Source organism: Salmo trutta, chromosome 15 (assembly GCF_901001165.1).
Source record: "Salmo trutta chromosome 15, fSalTru1.1, whole genome shotgun sequence".
Classification (NCBI taxonomy): Eukaryota; Metazoa; Chordata; class Actinopteri; order Salmoniformes; family Salmonidae; genus Salmo; species Salmo trutta.
Window position 1 is genome coordinate 15911344 of NC_042971.1, and position 19385 is coordinate 15930728.

General features: G+C 42.4%; 1 protein-coding gene across 4 annotated transcripts in view; it reads left to right on the forward strand.

The window, feature by feature from the left end:
• Nucleotides 1–19385, forward strand: part of LOC115148550 (long-chain-fatty-acid--CoA ligase 6) — a 77957-nt gene that overhangs the window by 27088 nt on the left and 31484 nt on the right. The window contains exons 1-5 of one of the 4 annotated variants that reach the window (XM_029690525.1): nt 2578–2596; nt 3712–3788; nt 17694–17914; nt 18511–18628; nt 19186–19250. In XM_029690525.1, coding sequence (XP_029546385.1) covers nt 17711–17914; nt 18511–18628; nt 19186–19250 — 387 coding nt within the window. In that variant the 5' untranslated portion in view covers nt 2578–2596; nt 3712–3788; nt 17694–17710. Of the gene's footprint in view, nt 1–2577; nt 2597–3711; nt 3789–6221; nt 6689–15826; nt 16143–17693; nt 17915–18510; nt 18629–19185; nt 19251–19385 lie in introns of those variants that run through there. The other 3 variants (XM_029690524.1, XM_029690523.1, XM_029690526.1) reach the window with 3 other exon arrangements.

Consider the following 19385-nt stretch of genomic DNA (forward strand, 5'->3'; position numbering starts at 1 on the left):
CCCCCCGGACATCAGCATTATAATGTACTTTATCCTCCAGGAATCTGAGGGAAATGAAGAGGGCTGCAGCTCAAAGATGAAAGAACACTGGGAGAGAAACACCCAGCAGGATCTGGGATCTCCAGCGCTCTGTAGGAGGTAAGCAGGGTTTTTGGGAAGCTGTGGTAGATTTGGGAGAAACGCCGCTGGGAGCGGGGTAATTGACAGTCTGGGGGGTTACTGTAGTGGTGGGCTGCCTCACAGAAAATCAGCGGAATTGCTCCAGCAATGTGTTGAAGGCATGGTCTTCGCTTTCCACCAAGGTCTGGAATCCTTCCATAAAACCTTGAAGTAACTCCTTGTGTCTTCTAATGGTGGCTCCTTGGGAGGAGACGGCATTGCGGAGCTGCTGGGTCAGTCATGGCCAGTTCGTACTATCACAACTCAGATGCAGACACGGGATGTGGATAGTTTAGTTCTCCGATTATTTATTATAAACACTGGCAGGCAAAGGGCATGTTGAGGGCAGGCAGAGGTTCGTGATCAGGTCAGAGTCAGGCAGGTACAGGACGGCAGGCAGGCTCGGGGTCAGGGCAGGCAGAGTGGTCAGAACCGGGAAAACTAGGAAACGGAACTACAGAAATAGGAAGGTGGGAAAGAACGCTGGTAAGACCTGACAAGGCAAGACGATCTGGCAACAGACAAACAGAGAACACAGGTATAAATACACAGGGGATAATGGGGAAGATGGACGACACCTGGAGGGGGGTGAAGACAAGCATAAAGACAGGTGAAATAGATCAGGGTATGACAAATTCTTACTAATAACCCATATAAATATTTGTCTAGTGGGGTATTTGCATATGATCTCAGTGATCATTGTCCCATAGTATGTATTAGAGATATGAAAAAATTAAATACTAATCATCGTTTAATTAAGAAGATACATTTTAACGTTTTCTCCTCAAGGGTTTTTACATGACCTGTTCTACTCTGATTTAGCCACTATCTTCTGTATTCCTGACCCTGAGTTGGCTCTAGAACATTTCTCCTCCATATTTATTCCTCTGGCAGATAAACACGCCGCTTTTAAACAATTCCGAGTCAATTCCGTCCTGGGCAAGCCTGACTGGCTGGCCGAGGCATGGCGCTGGACTAGCTAGCTGAGGCGTTGAAGCCCGAAGAGCCGGCTGAGGCGTGGGAGCCGATGAGCTGGCTGAGGCGTGGGAGCCTGATGAGATGGCTGAAGCATGGGAGCCTGATGATCCAGCTGAGGCATGAAAGCCTGATGATCCCGCTGAGGCGTGGGAGACTGACGAGCCGGCTGAAGCATGGGAGTCTGAGGGGCCGGCTTAGGCATGACGTGGGATGGGAGCCTGATGAGCCGGCTGTGGCATGGAAGCCCAACGAGCCAGCTGAGGCACAGCCACTTCCATCTGCGGCGGCACATGGACCCAACGTCACCACCAAAAACAAAAAACAAAAACTCACTGATGCTTCAAATAATGGTGTCAGCATTCTATAAGGACCGACGCTGGAGCCGAGAAGCAAGTACAGGGAGTGAACATTTAATGGAAAACGGACATCACACAAAACAACAACAGCGTCTGGACTGGGGTTACAAAACGACATGATAACAATAATGCTGACACGGCGAACCAACTGAGGAACAGACAGATATAGAGGGGAAGGTCAAACAAAGTGACGGAGTCCAGCTGAGTCCAATGAGTGCTGATGCGCGTAATGATGGTGACAGGTGTGTGTAATGATGAGCAGCCTGGCGCCCTCGAACGCGAGATTGGGGAAGCGGGAGCAAGGATGACAATTATCCCGCCGGTTGACCAGGCTCTATCTGAACTACAGTCTGCCTTCATAGCATTACAGAAAAACTGTATTGACCTGAAATTACTATTGAATGCAGGTACAACTAAGTATATGTCGTTCACTAGAGCGCATAAAAATAACTGATGATTTAAACATATGTACTTTGGCTGGTGTCCATATTGATCATGTCCCTGCTTACAAATATCTGGGCATCTGGATTGATGAAAAGCTTTATTTTAAAAAGCATTTTGATGAGTTAGTAAAGGGGAGATAAAAATGTGCTTCTTCTATAGAAATAAGTCTTGCCTCTCGTTAAATAGTAGAAAGCAGATTTGGTATTTTTTGGTATTTTATTAGGATCCCCAAGCAGCAGCTACTCTTCCTGGGGTCCACACAAAACATGAAGCATTACATAATACAAAACATTAATAGACAAGAACAGCTTAAGGACAGATTATTCAGTTGACGTTCCTATTGGTCCTAGACTGTGGCGACATCATCGATATGAATGCAGCTGCCACTTCATTAAAGCCGTTAGATGCAGTTTATCATAGCGCACTGCGCTTTATTACAGGAGACAATTTTTGTATCATCACTGCATTCTCTATCAGACAGTTGGTTGTCCCTCTTTGATGTCACGTAGGTTGATACATTGCTATGTTTTCATTCATTAAGTCCTTTTACAGAAAGTCCCACTGTACCTAACATCTCTACTAAACTTTAGACACAAGTTACCACACCCGGTCTCAAGGATGGTTAACTCTGGAAATATTTTTGGTCTCCACGAAGTAAGGTAAGTCTTGCTTCTTATTTGTGGAACAAAGTTTGTAATATTTTGATGCCTCTAGGGCAGTTCAGAAGGCTGATCGAGGACCTTTTACTGATGAATGTGTGTGTTTTTTATGATCGTGTTTTTCTTTCTACTTGCATTTTGTATTTATATTTTGATGTGTGTATTTTCTGTCATTTATGTAATTCAAGGCTCATCTGTAAAAGAGACCTTGGTCTCAGTATGACTCCCTGATAAAATAAAGGTTAAATAAATACAAATCTGCTTTGACAGCTCTGTGACATTGGATCAAATTAAAGCCACTGTTGAAACTTCATGGTGGCGGCCCTGCCCCCTTTAGCAGCTGCTCTGCAACAGTTCTCTACTTCCTCCTTTTCCTCCCTCTCCCTCTACCTCTCCCCCTTCCACCATGGCCACAACCCTCCCATATACACATTGAGCGGTGAGATAGGCAGGCTTGAAGATGCAGTAGATAACCTGACATTCTTTATGGACATGGAGGATAGGGGAGTAGGAAGAGGAATAGTGTATGGGAAGATGTTTTATGTGTGGAGCTTTGAAATAACATGGACAGAACAAGCTTCGGGGGGAAAAAAGGCATGCTGTCTCTGTAGTACAAGACACATGTCATCTTTGAAGGAAATAACCCTTTCACTCTGTTATACCTTAATTCCATGTGTGTGTTGTGTACCCTAACATCGATGCAAGGGGCATTGCAATCACGCAATGAAATCCCTATTGTTCATCAGTAGGTTTTTTCTCTTGCAACTCTTGCATGACCTCCCTGAATTCCCTCCTCAGTCTGTGGTTGCATCCAAATTCCCTATATAGTGCATTACTGTATACCAGCCACATGGAGAGTAGTGCAATATAAAGGGAATAGGGTGCCATTTGGGACGCAAACAGTATCCACCTGTGTGATCTGGGGTGTAATCATTAGCCAAACAGTTGAAACACAAGAGTTTTTATTAGACAAATTCAAGTAGATCCCTCCCCGTTTAGTTACGTTTGCTTCACTTTAAGAAACATTTCGCAACAGAATCGGCGTAATGAATACGCCCCTGACTGCCTGCCTCTGTTTAACATGTTTAATGTGGCCATGTTTGTCTTTTCTGCAGCAGGAGGAGGAAGATGTGACTGGTGGCAGGACAGGAAGTGACAGATGGGAGGTCCTGACAATGACCCACTTGATAAGGTCAGTCACGTGATGCAGACACCACAATAACACAATTAGGCCTAATTTTTCATGCCTACCTGCAGAGGAGCACTCCTCCCCTCCCTGGCTCCCTCCCTGGCTACCTCAGGAGACTGCCTCCAGGAAGTGTTTTATGCTGCTCAAATGTAAAAAAAAAAAATACAATGGGGACATATGTAGGCTAGGGCTACTCAAGATGTGTCTAGACTCCAGATTAACCGTTGCATAAAATATGCTACAGTAGGCTTGACATTTAAGGTGCAATATGATATATGTATGACAAACCAAGAAATATAAAATGATCTCTGTATGTCTTTTTAAATTATCACATAAATATTATGGTTGCAGAAGCAGCAATGGGCGGTCCCCTTGCTTAGGAGGGAGCAGTTTTCAAGGTGATGTGTCATGTCACGTGAGAAGTGTATATCCAACCCATCTCCCTCTTGGGAAAATGTGAATCAGCAGGACACAAACATTCCCCATGGAGATCCACTGAAATGTACTAAACCCAACTCTACAATCCAATGTAATTCGCATAGCCTATATACTGTAGGTTTACGGTATACAGTTGAAGTCGGAAGTTTACATACACTTAGGTTGGCGTCAATAAAACTCATTTTTCAACCACTCCACAAATTTCTTGTTAACAAACTATAGATTTGGCAAGTCGGTTAAGACATTTACTTTATGCATGACACAAGTAATTTTTCCAACAATTGTTTACAGACAGATTATTTCACTTATAACTCATTGAATCACAAGTCCAGTGGGTCAGAAGTTTACATACACTAAATTGACTGTGCCTTCAAACAGCTTGGAAAATTCCAGAAAATGATGCCATGTCTTTAGAAGCTTCTGATAGGCTAATTGACATCATTTGAGTCTGTACCTGAGGTGTACCTGTGTGTACCTGTGGATGTATTTCAAGGCCTACCTTCAAACTCAGTGCCTCTTTGCTTGACATCATGGGAAAATCAAAAGAAATCAGCCAAGACCTCAGAAAAAAAATTGTAGACTTCCACAAGTCTGGTTCATCCTTGGGAGCAATTTCCAAACGCCTGAAGGTACCACGTTCATCTGTACAAACAATAGTATGCACGTATAAACACCATGGGACCATGCAGCCGTCATACCGCTCAAGAATGAGATGCATTCTGTCTCCTAGAGATGAACGTACTTTGGTGCAAAAAGTGCAAATCAATCCCAGAACAACAGCAAAGGACCTTGTGAAGATGCTGGAGGAAACAGGTACAAAAGTATCTATAGCCACAGTAAAACGAGTCCTATATCAACATAAACTGAAAGGCCGCTCAGCAAGGAAGAAGCCACTGCTCCATAACCGCCATAAAAAAGCCAGACTATGGTTTGCAACGGCACATGGGGACAAAGATCATACTTTTTGGAGAAATGTCCTCTGGTCTGATGAAACAAAAATAGAACTGTTTGGCCATAATGACCATCGTTATGTTTGGAGGAAAAAGGGGGATGCTTGCAAGCTGAAGAACACCATCCCAACCATGAAGCACGGGGGTGGCAGCATCATGTTGTGGGGGTGCTTTGCTGCAGGAGGGATTGGTGCACTTCACAAAATAGATGGCATCATGAGGGAGGAAAGTTATGTGGATATATTGAAGCAACATCTCAATAAATCAGTCAGGAAGTTAAAAGCTTGGTCGGTAATGGGTCTTCCAAATGGACAATGACCTCAAGCATACTTCCAAAGTTGTGGCAAAATGGCTTAAGGACAACAAAGTCAAGGTATTGGAGTGGACATCACAAAGCCCTGACCTCAATCCCGTAGAAAATGTGTGGGCAGAACTGAAAAAGCGTGTGCGAGCAAGGAGGCCTACAAACCTGACTCAGCTACACCAGCTCTGTCAGGAGGAATGGGCCAAAATTCACCCAACTTATTGTGGGAAGCTTGTGGAAGGCTACCCGCAATGTTTGACCCAAGTTAGACAATTGAAAGGCAATGCTACCAAATACTAATTGAGTGTATGTAAACTTCTGACCCACTGGGAATGTGATGAAAGAAATAAAAGCTGAAATAAATCATTCTCTCTTCTATTATTCTGACATTTCACATTCTTAAAATAAAGTGGTGATCCTAACTGACCTAAAAAAGGGAATAAAAAAATGCCGGTATATAGAGCTATTATATGACAGGACAGAGACTACATAGAACTATTATCGAACATCATGCATTATCAACGTTATTTAAATGCATGTACGAATCCACAAATCTAACCTAATCATGTACAAAAATCTAACATACGTTTGATCTGTTAACTCATTTATACCCAGCATCTATGCTGTCGTGCATGTTGGTAATTTGAATTTATTTGTGTATAGAATAAAAAGAAAAGAAAAAGAAATAGAGCCACTATAATATCGCCATATCCTAATAGAGCACGTCACCCAGTACAGTTATCTCTGCGTAACCTTGCTCTCCGCGCATCTCACTTGCGACGTCGGTAAAACGCTTTAATTTCAGTCGGTATGCCGCTGCGCAGGAAAGCGCAGGGAAGCCTATAGTCTACCTAGAGGTGAAATAAAATATATAGTCCAGGAGGGATGATAGGCTATATTCGTTTATATTTGAGGATGCATTTTTTTCTATCTCGTGCGCACCTATAGCTATTTATGTACTCCAATGCAAATAGGTATAGCCTAGGCTGTAACCGGTTGGACGTTGCAATCTGAATTGACTGGCTAGCAGTAAATAGACCAGTAGGCTATTACTCGGTGATTCTTATAATCTCCCAGATTGTCGGCGAGTTACTGCAGTCGATGCTGCAGTTTTAGGCTATTGCACCGGGCTGTGTGCTGCGACCGCAAACTCAATGAGAAAGACATGCTTTCCTTCGTTCTGGTCTCTGGGTCTGTCTGGATAATATTAGGTGAGTTTCATATATTTGCATTCGTTGTGTTCACCATAGATAGAATAGCAAGTGCCATTTATTGTATGGGCGCAGCCTCTCTGAAATTGTGAGACATGTTATTGGTTTAGAATTCATATAGAATAGGATGCGTTCTTTTTACAGGTGCCGCTTCCATATTTAGAATAGCCTTTAGAGTGGCCTGGATGATACATTTTCAGGATGCATTTATTCGCGTCCGGCCTACACGGAATGCATCTGGGAAAGGTTATCTTTATGTGCGTATCTGCCGGCCTGACAGTTAGTGCACAATTACAGCATAACCTATTTGATGTAACTTATAATAATAACCTGTTGTTGAGACATTTTCACGGAATAACGATTTTATTCTAAACGGGCCTTGTAATTACAGGCATATGGCATGGCTTCGGAAAGCGCATAGCGCATCACAATGCAATAACCAATGTGCATAGGACAACTCTGTCGATACAGTGTCTTCTGAACATATATATTGTTTTGTGTTTCAGCGAGTTATACACATTTCCGGTCATTTTATGCAAAGTTATTCCACATGACAGGCTTCAGTGTGAGAAATTCGTGTCTGCAGGTTATTAAGGTCGTGCAAGATACTGTAGGGTATATGCCTAACCGGAAACACGTAAATGAAAAAGCTAATCTCTCAACCATTTAGCAACTGTATCTCGCCTGCCAATGACAGTGACGGCTGCTAACATGCATCAGTTTAAATGTAGGCCAGATAACACGTAGCTAGGTAGATCAACAAAAAAATATACATTTAGCTAAACAATTGCAGGATAGGCCTATATAGCAACGTGGCATAGTGGTTGCCGATGGATGTCTTCAGAATCTACCCACGCCATAGTGGGTGGTGTGACGTGCGATTTCACGCGCTGAAGAGAGGCATGTCTGATTGGTAGGAGCTGTCCAGTGGTGAGGGTCCTGAATCACTGCAGCCAGCTCGAGTGTATTCGCAGTTTCTTGGGTAATGCTCTGTAAAACACTATTTTATTCCGCCAGTAAGGGGTGTGGGGGAAAATGTGACAATTTAAAAAACGTTTTATATTAATCAACATTAGGCACATGTTCCACATATCAGCATGTTTGATCTTTAGTAACCCTGACTGCAAAAGATAAAGTAGCCTAGAGCCGGTTAAACTGTTGTGTTGTGAACATTTGCTTTACAGCCATTGTGCGCTGTCAAAAGTCATGCGTAATGCATTGTTTTAACATCTGAGGTAGGCTACTAAACATAGTCCATGAGCCAGACCCCCCGGATATGGTCTATTGGGCTCACTTAGGGTGACGATGTCTCATAGTAACTTTTTTGAAGGCCTATGTCCCTAGAGTTGGAAAATGCGCAATAGCAGTGCAGAAATGGCAGCTTTCTCCGTGTTATCACTCTTTCTTTCATCCCTCCGTCCCATTAATGTTTTCCCATAGGGATTTTACCCTTTGACAAACAATGTCAATATACAACAAGTTATTGCTCAGTTATACCCTTTAATCATATATCATTGGAAAGCTTAGATTCACAGCTATCCATCAGACACATTTTCGGGAATGTTCAGGTCAACAGAACTCTGACCTTGGACCTCTAGGGGACATATCAGAATGACCTGTACAAATTGCTTTACAAAGGAAACCCTGGCACATTTTAAACTTTGTTGGACAAGTGGTTCTGAACGATCATGAAATTACCTTTCAAATGATATAAAGCACTAGATACAACTATTGCTTAAATAGCCCATATTGTGCCATTGAAATAAGAATGTTGGAAGCTTGGCCATAAAATTCCATGTAATTGGGTGATAGAGGCACAACATTGCACACACACACACACACACACACACACACACACACACACACACACACACACACACACACACACACACATTAACCCTACATAAACTTTTTTCCAATATGGCCGCCGAACAACTCAATGGGATCTTATTGGACAATTTCGCATGACCATACCTGTATGAAATATAATTGTAGTATGCCCCAAAATATCTTAAAATGTTCATAGTGATGTAAAATACACATCCAAATGAGCCAGGTGTGCCAGATATAATTGGGTTAACACAAGCTGTCCAAATCGCTGATTTCGGAAGACGTTGTGATCAGTAATTGCAAAATGTCACTTTCAAACATGTAAAATGGATATCTACATGTGAATTGTCATGGATGTGACTAATAAAAATGATATACAATGTTATCCTTGTAGCGGTTTTCATTATGAGGACTATAAACCTGCCCCTTACATTCCATTACATTGTAGTAAAATCACATTTTGGACCTTTTCAGGGCACTTATATTACTTTTAATATTCTAGTAACAGACTAATCTGCTATGGCTCTATAGTAAGAATAAATCTTCATTTAGATAAACTATGTGGAATGGTTTTGTCACGTCCTGGCCAGTATAAGGGTTAATTGTTATTGTAGTTTGGTCAGGATGTGGCAGAGGGTATTTGTTTTATGTAGTTCAGGGTGGTGTGTTTGTTAAAAGGGTGTTTGATTTAGTATTTCCGGGTTTTTGGTTTATGGTCTATGTTTGTTTTTCTATGGTTCATTAATTGGGGTTGGGACTCTCAATTGAAGGCAGGTGTTTTCTCTTTGCCTTTGATTGAGAGTCCCATATATTGGGGTGTGTTTGTCATTTGTGGGAGATTGTTCTGTGTGTAAGCCTTATGCTTTGCCAGACTGTTTTGTCGATCGTTATTTCTGTTTGTTATTTTGGTGTTCATTTTTGTATTCATTAAAACGTCGAGATGAGCATACACATACCTGCTGCGTTTTGGTCCTCCATTACCGATGACAACCGTGACAGGTTTGCTGTTTTCATCGTCAAGTGAAAACTCATTGGCGTTCCTGTAGAATTTTTCATTGTAATGTATGCGTCCTCAGTTTTAAGAAAACAGTTAATACGACAACATTTACATCATTTTAATCAGCTCACATCCATGACTATTCACATGTACATATCCATTTCACATGTTTGAAGATGAAATATTGCAATTCTTGATCATAACACCTTCAGAAATCAGCGATTGGGACAGCTTTTGGGCACATTCTTAACACAGTTCTGTGAATAGTATCAATTCTTTAAATATCTGGTACACCTGGCTCATTTGGGTGTGTATTCTACATCACTATGAACACTTTAAAGGTCAAATGTAGCCGTTTTAATCACAATATCAAATCATTTCTTGGTAACATTTAAGTACCTTAATGTGATTGTTTTAAATTAAAATGGTCAAAAAGAAAACATTTTGCTAAGACTGTCTGGGAGTGGTCTGAGTGGAGAGGGGAAACTGAAAACTAGCTGTTATTGGCAGAGAGGTTTGGAACTCTCTTTCTTATTGGTCTATTAACTAATTTACCCCATGGTGACGTCACCATGGAAGGCCAAAACTCCATCCCACCAAAACAGGCAGAAATTTCAGGCAGTCTTTTCAAACAGCTCTTACAATAAAATATTATTTTCACAATTTCACAGTATTATTCCAAACTCATAGTGTGGAAATATATATAAAACACAGGAAAATCCCATTTTTGACTGCACTGGGCCTTGAAGATATAATTGGGCATACTACAATTATAGACATGGCCATGCGAAATTGTCCAATAAGAGCCCATTGAATTCTTTGGCAGCCATATTGGAAAAATGCTTTTGTGGGGTTGATACATGAACTCTGTGATATTTGTAAAACCCTGTTCTAGCTGTGTGTGTGCAATTTGGTGCCTCTATCACCAAAGTTAGAATCCAAAAACATAGCTGCCCCATTTCATAGAATTCTAAGTCTGTTTCCAACATTCTAATGTTGATGGCACAATAATGTTGATGTCTAATGTTGATGGCGATTTTCTAGCAGCTGATGCTTCCAACGTTGGTTATGTTTTATATAATTTGAAAGGTAATTTCATGACCTTTCAGAACCACGTGTTAAACAAAGTTTAAAATATTTGCAGGTTTCCTTTTTAAAGCAATTTACACAGGCAATTCTGATATGTACCCTAGAGGCCGATGGTCAAAGTTCTGTTGACCTGAACATTAAGAAGAATGTGCCTGATGGATAGCTATCTTTCCAAATATATATGATTAAAGGGTATAAGTGAGCAAGAACTTGTTGTATGTTGAAATGTTTCGTTATTGGGTAAAATTCCTATGGTAAAAATGAATGGGATGGAGGGATGAAAGAGAGATAAGACATCGCCACCCCAAGTGAGACCGACCAACCCCCCTGGCTCATGGACTAACAGGCAAACCTATTATTTTCCCCCTCTTAAGAATTCAGAGGATGAGCCACATGCTCCACCTGTGACAGAGTCACAGACTGAGAAAGTATATATGACTGCTTCTCAGTTGAAAAGTTTGGCAAAAATGCAGTATCTTTCTGAACATTGTAGACTACATTTGTAAATCAGCCTACAATTGAAGGACTTTTTATGTCTCCATGGAACCTAGCTAGGCTATAGACTATTTAGTGAAAGTTATACTATACCAGCATGAGAAGAGTAGGGATAATATCAAGCATAAAACTTTTAGCCATTACCCTATCAGCTAGATTTGGCCCCTGTACAGTAGGCTATGCTACTGTACATGTGTGAGGTGTTAATTTACAGGTTCATATTTATAGTATGTAAGTGCATTTCAAGTTTAAAGAGAGGAAATTATATGATATTTACATCCTGGAAACTCATATAATCCATCGCATTAATTATATTAATGGATGGATATTGCCTCAGTCAGACAGTTGTGAGTGTTATGAAGAGTAGGGGTGGATGTTCCAGCATCCCAAGCATTCCCATTGCTTTAATGTCGGTTATTGGACTGCATTGACAAAATGGAAAGTGCTGAACAAGGTTTACGTCCTCTCCTGATGCATCACATTCTTTACTAGGTATCTTTAGATCAGTCTTAAAGGGACTCAAAAACATGATTTTCTTGTGTATTATCTATATTTCCACACTATGAGGTTGGAATAATACCATGCAATTGTGAAAATGATGAAGAGCTGTTTGAAAAGACGGCCTGAATTTTCTGCCTGTTTTGGTGGGATGGAATTTTAGCCTGCCTAGGTGACATCACTAGGCGGTCAATTAGTTAATAGACCAATAAGAAAGTGTGTTCCAAACCTCTCTGCCGATAACAGCTAGTTTTCCCCGCTCCGACCACTCAAAGACAGTCCTAGCTAAATTCTTGCTTGAGAAATTACTCTTTTGCTAAGAAGCTATTGTTGTTTCTGTTTGACCATTTTAATTGAAAAAAAAAAATCAGAGTGTTACCAAGAAACAATTCGATTTTTAGATAAAAACGGCGGCATTGGGCCATTAACTAGAAAAACCATTGCCTGACATCCCCCATCTCTTTTAAAATGACTCATTGATCAGCTCACTGTATGACTCAATCCTGTATGTTTGTATGTTAATGTGTTTGATTGAGTCTGCACTGTACGTATGTGTATGTTTTGGGATCCTGAGTGGCACAGCGGTCTAAGGCACTGCATCGCTGTGCTCGAGGCGTCACTACAGACCCGAGTTCGATCCTGGGCTGTATCACAACCGGCCATGAGTCCCATAGCGTGGCGCACAATTGGCCCAGCGTCTCCCGGGTTAGTGGAGGGTTTAGCCGGGGTAGGCCGTCATTGTAAATAAGAAGTTGTTCTTAACTGACTGCCTAGTTAAATAAAGGTTAAATTGAAAAGGAAAAAAAAGTTAGCTTTTAAACTTGCATGTGTGTGTTTGTTTTTGTGCTGAGGTCTACGTGTGTGTGTGTGTGTGTGTGTGTGTGTGTGTGTGTGTGTGTGTGTGTGTGTGTGTGTGTGTGTGTGTGTGTGTGTGTGGTACATACAATATTTATCATTTGCTGGAGGAACGGAAGCACTGTGGGTTTAGGGAGGGCGGAGGAGAGAGAAAGGGAGGGGAGGGGGAGCGAGATAGAATAGCTGGAACGTCTGATGAAGGTGGTGTGATACGGTGGCCAGCCAGGCACAAACTAGGCCAAATGCGCTTCTCCTTTTCCCCCCTCGCTTCCCTTGCTGAGCATAATCTCCCAGCAGTGGGAGGTAATCAAAGGTTTGCAGAGGGCAAAGTAAGATCTGCCTGGGGGCCCATACACCACAGACACACACACAGACTGACGGGTTACTGCGCTGCCTTGCAAGTCTTCACTACCAGAATCTAGTGTGCCTTGCTTCCATATTAATGCAGCTGCTTTCCTGTGCATTGATGTTGAACCCCAACCCCTTTTAAAGCACCCTCCACACTTGCCTTTATCTGTATCAACGAGATTCTCCATGTGTCGTTAGCCTAGAACGCAGCCACAGTCACATGGAGTGCGTGGATGTGCGCAGCACGCATAGAACATGGGCTTAATGTGACTGTGGGTTTGCGGAGGTGACACTGAGATAAAATGACTGGATGGTCGCACAGCTAGAGAGAGAGAGAAAGAGAGAGACAGACAGACAGAGAGACTGAGAGAAAAGAGAGAGCAAGGTGACTTTAAATAGAAAAGGCAGAGCCGGGGGGGGGGGGTTACTTCTGTGCATCCGTCTCTGTACTAATAGGCCATAATCTCAGGGCAGAATAGCCTAATTGCTGGTGACGCTCTGCAGATGGGGAGAGGGGGCGGGACTCAGGCCTCTGAGGTTAGTGTGGTCAACCAATACCTTCCATTCCCAATCCTTACGCTACCGGTAGGTTACATGTACAGTATCCAAGGATTCAGAACAGACATAGTGGGCCTACATATGGAAAGAAACAGTACATCTAGGGAAAATCAGTGGTGGAAAAAGTACCGAGTTGTCATACTTGAGTAAAAGTAGAGATACCTTAATAGAAAATGACTCAAGTAAAAGTGAGTCACCAGGTAAAATACTACTTGAGTGAAAGTCTGAAAGTATTTGGTTCTAAATGTGCTTAAGAATTAAAAGTAAAAGTAAACATAATTTCAAATTCCTTAAATTACGCAAAGCAGACGGCCCAATTTTCTTGATTTGAAAATGTACGGATAGCCAGGGGCACACACTCAGACATCTTTTACAAATGATGCATTAGTGTTTAGTGAGTCAGCCAGATCAGAGGCAGTAGGGATGACCAGGTGTTCTCTTGATATGTGCATGAATTTGACAAATGTCCTGTCCTGCTAAGCATTCTAAATGTAACAAGTGCTTTTGGGTTTCAGGGAAAACATATGGAGTAAAAAGTACATTATTTTCTTTAGGAATGTAGTGGTAAAAGTAAATGTTGTCAAAAGTATAAATAATTAAGTAAAGTACATACACCCCCCCAAAAACTACTTAAGTAGTACTTTAAAGTATTTTGGCTTAAGTACTCTACACCACTGGTGTTCCTAATGTTTGGTATACTCAGTGTATATCTTGCTGTCTGTGTACCCCTCCAACCACAAATATCAGGAGCTCACTATGTCCCTAATGACCCAAATTAGGCTGTGTTAGGCGACTTATGTGATTGGTCCATCTGATCAAGGTCATTATTGTTGATGATGACGATGTGGTGGATTGGGAATTGGTGGTTGCCTGAGCAGCTCTTCCACTGTCCTCTGCCCAGTAGTACTCTTCCTAGGCTAAAGATAGCTGGCTCTGACCCGTGTGTGAGTGATCCTCTGCTAGCCTAGCATAGGGCCAGGTTACTATAGGACAAAGAGTGCAGAGAAGGGACACTCCCTCTTGGATGAGAGGATAGGCTAACCCTCTAACAATGAGACAGATGCAATCTGATGATGGGCTGCCATCAATAATGGAAGGGTCTACAACTGTTATCCCCCTGGTTTACAACCAAGCTTTCTTACTCTCCAACTGGGGTCATGACTTTCTCGAAGGTTGATTGGGTATTTGACTTTTGTATTCCACCTGGACAGCGTTTAGCCTCGTCTTAGGCTGATATGGGTCCTCAGATAGACTAGCCTCATCTGGTCACCGTAGGACAGGTAGCCTAACACACAGCAGGTTATGTTCTGTTACCGCTTAGTGCTCAGCAGGCCTCAACTCTGGTGCCGAACCGACTGGGACTCATCACAACCATGCTACCTCAACGTAGCCTGCTATGTGTTTCATTGGAAAGGTTCAGTTAAGGGTTAGATCAGAATGTTTCTCTAATTACACTGCTAGGCCTATAAAGTCTCTCTCAAGTTTTTGTGAACACTTTACATTGTAGGCAATCCATTTCCTTGTGATTCATTCTGGCCTGGCCTGTTTGTCTGTGGTTTTTCATGCTTAGTATGTGTGTATAATGGCAGGTGTAGCTCTGCTCTTAGATCTACCTGGCAGCAGTGGCATAAAGGGTTAAGTTGAAATATTTAGGGTTAAGTTGAAATATTTTAAAGTACTACTTAAGTATTTTGGGGAGTATCTGTACTTTACTTTACTATTTATATTTTTGACAACTTTTACTTTTACTCCACTACATTCCTAAAGAAAATAAAAAACTTTTTACTCCCTACATTTTCCTTGACACCCAAAAGTACTCGTTACATTTTGAATGCTCAGCAGGACAGGAAAATGGTCCGCTTAGCAAGAGAACACGTGGTCATCCCTACTGCCTCTGATCTGATAGACTCACTAAACACAAATGCATCGTTCGTAAATTATGTCTGAGAGTTGGTGTGTGCCCCAATCGAGCCGTAAATTTAAAAAACAAGAAAATTGTGTTGTCTGCTTTGCTTAATATAAGGAATTTGAAATGATTTATACTTTTGATTCTTAAGTATATTTTAGCAACTACATTTACTTTTGATACTTCAGTACATTTAGAACCAAATACTTTTAGAATTTTACTCAAGTATGACAATTGGGTACTTTTTACACCACTGCCTGGCAGTATAATTCACCCTCATCAAGGCTGAAAACCCCCCACCAGAGATAGATATCGGACAGAGACAGAGTTCTAGCCTAATACTAACACAGCAACTGAAACAAGGAAGTTCAGGGTGGTATAGAATTACAATGTCTGTCAAATAAATTGCCGTAAAAAGCATCATGTACCACATATCACTATGAGCAATAATAGTATTACCATAATGTTGCACATGACTCATTATTGTAACCTTGCTGTAGACTTTCAATAGAAATGGTATTGAACCATAGGGATGTAGTTAAATAGAGTCTACGTGTGTGAATGTGTCAGTTTTGTTGTGACAGAAGAGGAAATGCGGCTTGTTCTGTTCTGATAGATGGTTGATTCACACGGTGACTGTTGTAACTGTCATTGCTGATGTCTCTCTCTGCTGCATAGTGAACCAAGAACGAGGAGGAAGTGATTGTGATTGGCCGGGCTTGGGGTTCTGTGTGACTCATACCATTAGGGAAGAAACACAAATTCAGCATTTCAACCGTCTACCAACCAACCATACAGAATAATGTATATTATTCAGTGTTATTCAGTAATGTATATCTTAAGATAGTTAGTTGGGACAAAAACATGCCTAAGTCATAGTAAGTACATTTTTCCTCAATAAGGTAGCTATCAGCAAAGTCAGCAAAAAGTCAATTGCGAGTGTTAGTTCACAAAAGTGGTAAAGAGAGCGTGTGATGGGGGGGTGCTGTGGGATTATTGAAGATACTCTTTGAAGAGGTAGGGTTTCAGATGTTTTCGGAAGCTGGTTCAGGGGGAAGCTGGTTCCACTATTGGGGTGTCAGGACAGAGAAGAGCTTTGACTGGGCTGAGCAGGAGCTAACCTCTTGTAAATGTGGGGGGGCCAAGAGACCAGACGTGGCAGAATGGAGTGCTCGGGTTGGGGTGTAAACTTTAAGCATAGCCTGAAGTTAGGGAGGGGCAGTTCCTCTTGCTGCTCATCCAAGCTGGGCTGACTTCCAAGCTGGTATATCTGCCTGGTATGCAGAGATGCGTGTCGCCACCTGGATGTCAGAAGGGGGAATGAGAAAAGTAGTTCTTCAGCACTTCTAGTGCTGCACTATACGATAAATACTTTATATAAAGTGCAGTGAAAAAGTATTTGCCCCCTTTCTGATTTTCTCTATTTTTGCATATTTTTGATTCTGAACGTTATCAGATTTCAACCAAAACCTAATATTAGATAAAGGGAATCTGAGTTTACAAATGACAAAAAAAGGTGTACTTATTTTATTTATTTAATTAACAAACGACACCCAATTTCCCTGTGTGAAAAAGTAATTGCCACCTTACACTCAATAACTGGTTGTGTCACCTTTAGCTGCAATGACGGCAACCAAATGCTTCCTGTAATTGTTGATCAGTCTCTCACATCACTGTGGAGGAATTTTGGCCCACTCTTGCATGCAGAACTGCATTAACTCAGCAACATTTGTGGGGTTTCAAGCATGAACTGCATATTTCAAGTCCTGCCACAACATCTCAATTGGGATTAGGTCTACATCTAATCCAAAACTTTAAATGTATTTCTTTTTAACCATTTTCATGTTGACTTGATTGTGTGTTTTGGATCACTGTCTTGCTGCATGACCCAGCTACACTTCACCTACAGCTCACAGACGGACGGCCTGACATTCTCCTGTAGAATTTTCTGACAGAGAGCAGAATTTATGGTTCCTTCTATTAAGGCAAGTTGTCCAGGTCCTGAGGCAGCAAAGCATCCCCAAACCATCCCACTACCACCACCATGCTTGACCATTGGTATGAGTTTCTTACTGTGGAATACAGTGTTTTGTTTTCGCCACACCTAATGGGACCAATCTCGTCCAAAAAGTTCTCAAGTTTGCCAAAAAACACCTGGAAGCATCTTGATGATCATCAAGACTCTTGGAAGAATGTTCTATGGACAGATGATAATGCCCCATAATGCCCATAATGCCTGGCAAAAACCAAACACTGCATTCAACAGTAAGAACCTTATACCAAAGGTGAAGCATGGTGGTGGTAGTGCGATGGTTTGGGGATGCTTTGCTGCCTCAGGACCTGGACGACTCTCTCTGCTTCTCCTTTTCACTTACTCTCCTCTCTACCCTTCTGTTCCCCTCCTCCCCCCTCTTCCTCTCACACCCCAGAGCTGAGTTCCACCCTGATGGAGAGGATGCAGGCCCAGGAGCTAATGAGCAGTCTACGGCTGCCTGAGCTGGACGAGTTAACCCAGTTCTTCCACTCCCTGCCCACCTCCACGCTGGTGGGAATTGGTGCTCTGACTGCTGTGCTGGCCTACTGGCTGGCCACACGGCCACGCGCCATCTCTCCTCCCTGCAACCTCCAGCACCAGTCTGAGGAAGTGCTGGTAAGCCAGAGATACGATGCGATCAGAGGAGGCTGGTGGGTGGAGCTATAGGATGACTGGCTCAGTGTAATGGCTGGAATGGAGTCAAACGTTGTTTCCAAGCGTTTGATGTGTTTCGTACCATTCCATGTATTCCATTACAGCCATTACAATGAGCTGGTTCTCATATAGCTCCTCCCACCAGCCTCCTCTGGATGCGATACTCCACCTCGGCCCATATTCACAAAGTGTCACAGAGAAGGTGTGCTGATCTAGGATCAGTTTTGCCTTTTAGATCATAAGGAATAATACAGTATGTGCCTGATCCTAGACCAGCACTCTGAGATACTTTGTGAATATAGGCTCTGGGCACCAGGGCAGCACACAACAAAGGGGGCTGACTAAGACATAAAATCCCACAGAGGTTTACCTGAGGGTTAACACATTACCACTGTTACACCCACTCCATTTACCCTCATACACACATCATCACATCCTTACGTAAGTAAGAGAATAAAGGGTAACATTTTGGTTATCGAACCTACTGTGTATTTGGACCACATTCAGAAATAGTCATGTTTTTATTTTGGTGTGTATCTCCCCCTGTCGGTCTCTAGCATGAAGATGGGGGTCGCAGGTCCATGCTGGGGGACAGCCCCAATAAGCTGCTGACACACTACCATGACGATGCCAAGACCATGTACGAGGTGTTCCAGAGAGGCCTCCACATAGCCGGTGTGTACACACATGCATGCACGCACACACACACACGCACGCACGCACACACACTAGCACTTACTTAGACCGCAGTGTCTGCATGAATGTCACATACGGTACATGCACACACACATACGCTGTGGTCTGAGTAATACACCCACACATAGACATTGTGGTCCGACAAAGTGATGGTGCCCTGCCTGTGTGGTCTGTCTGTGTGAGTGGAAAAAGTGCCATCTAGGTTATCATGTCAACCGAGCATGTGGGAATTAGTGTGTGAGGCCTAAAGTCAAACTGCAGACAGACAAGACCGTATATGAAGTAGATAGTATCTCTCTATATCTGGTTCTGAATGGGCTGACTGACTGACTGACTGACTGACTGACTGACTGACTGACTGACTGACTGACTGACTGACTGACTGACTGACTGAAAACTAATGCTGAGGACCAACTGTCATTTTATGTGTCAGTCAAGGTGTCAGTCAAGAACTTTTGTGTTTTCATGTGATCGTTTGGGGGTTTCTGTATTTTCGCTTTTTTCCCTGACTCATCCTGTTGTTGTATTGTCTGTAGGTGATGGACCTTGTTTAGGCTCCCGGCTACCCAACCAGCCTTACAAGTGGCTGTCCTATAAAGAGGTAAACACACAGTAGAACTACCTTTTGTACAGAACACTGAAGCACAAGAGCAGCTCTCTGCTTTGCATACAGGCTCTGTGTGGTCTATTCCTTCATAGGGCTAGTGTAATCTATAGCTCTGTGTGTAACTCACTC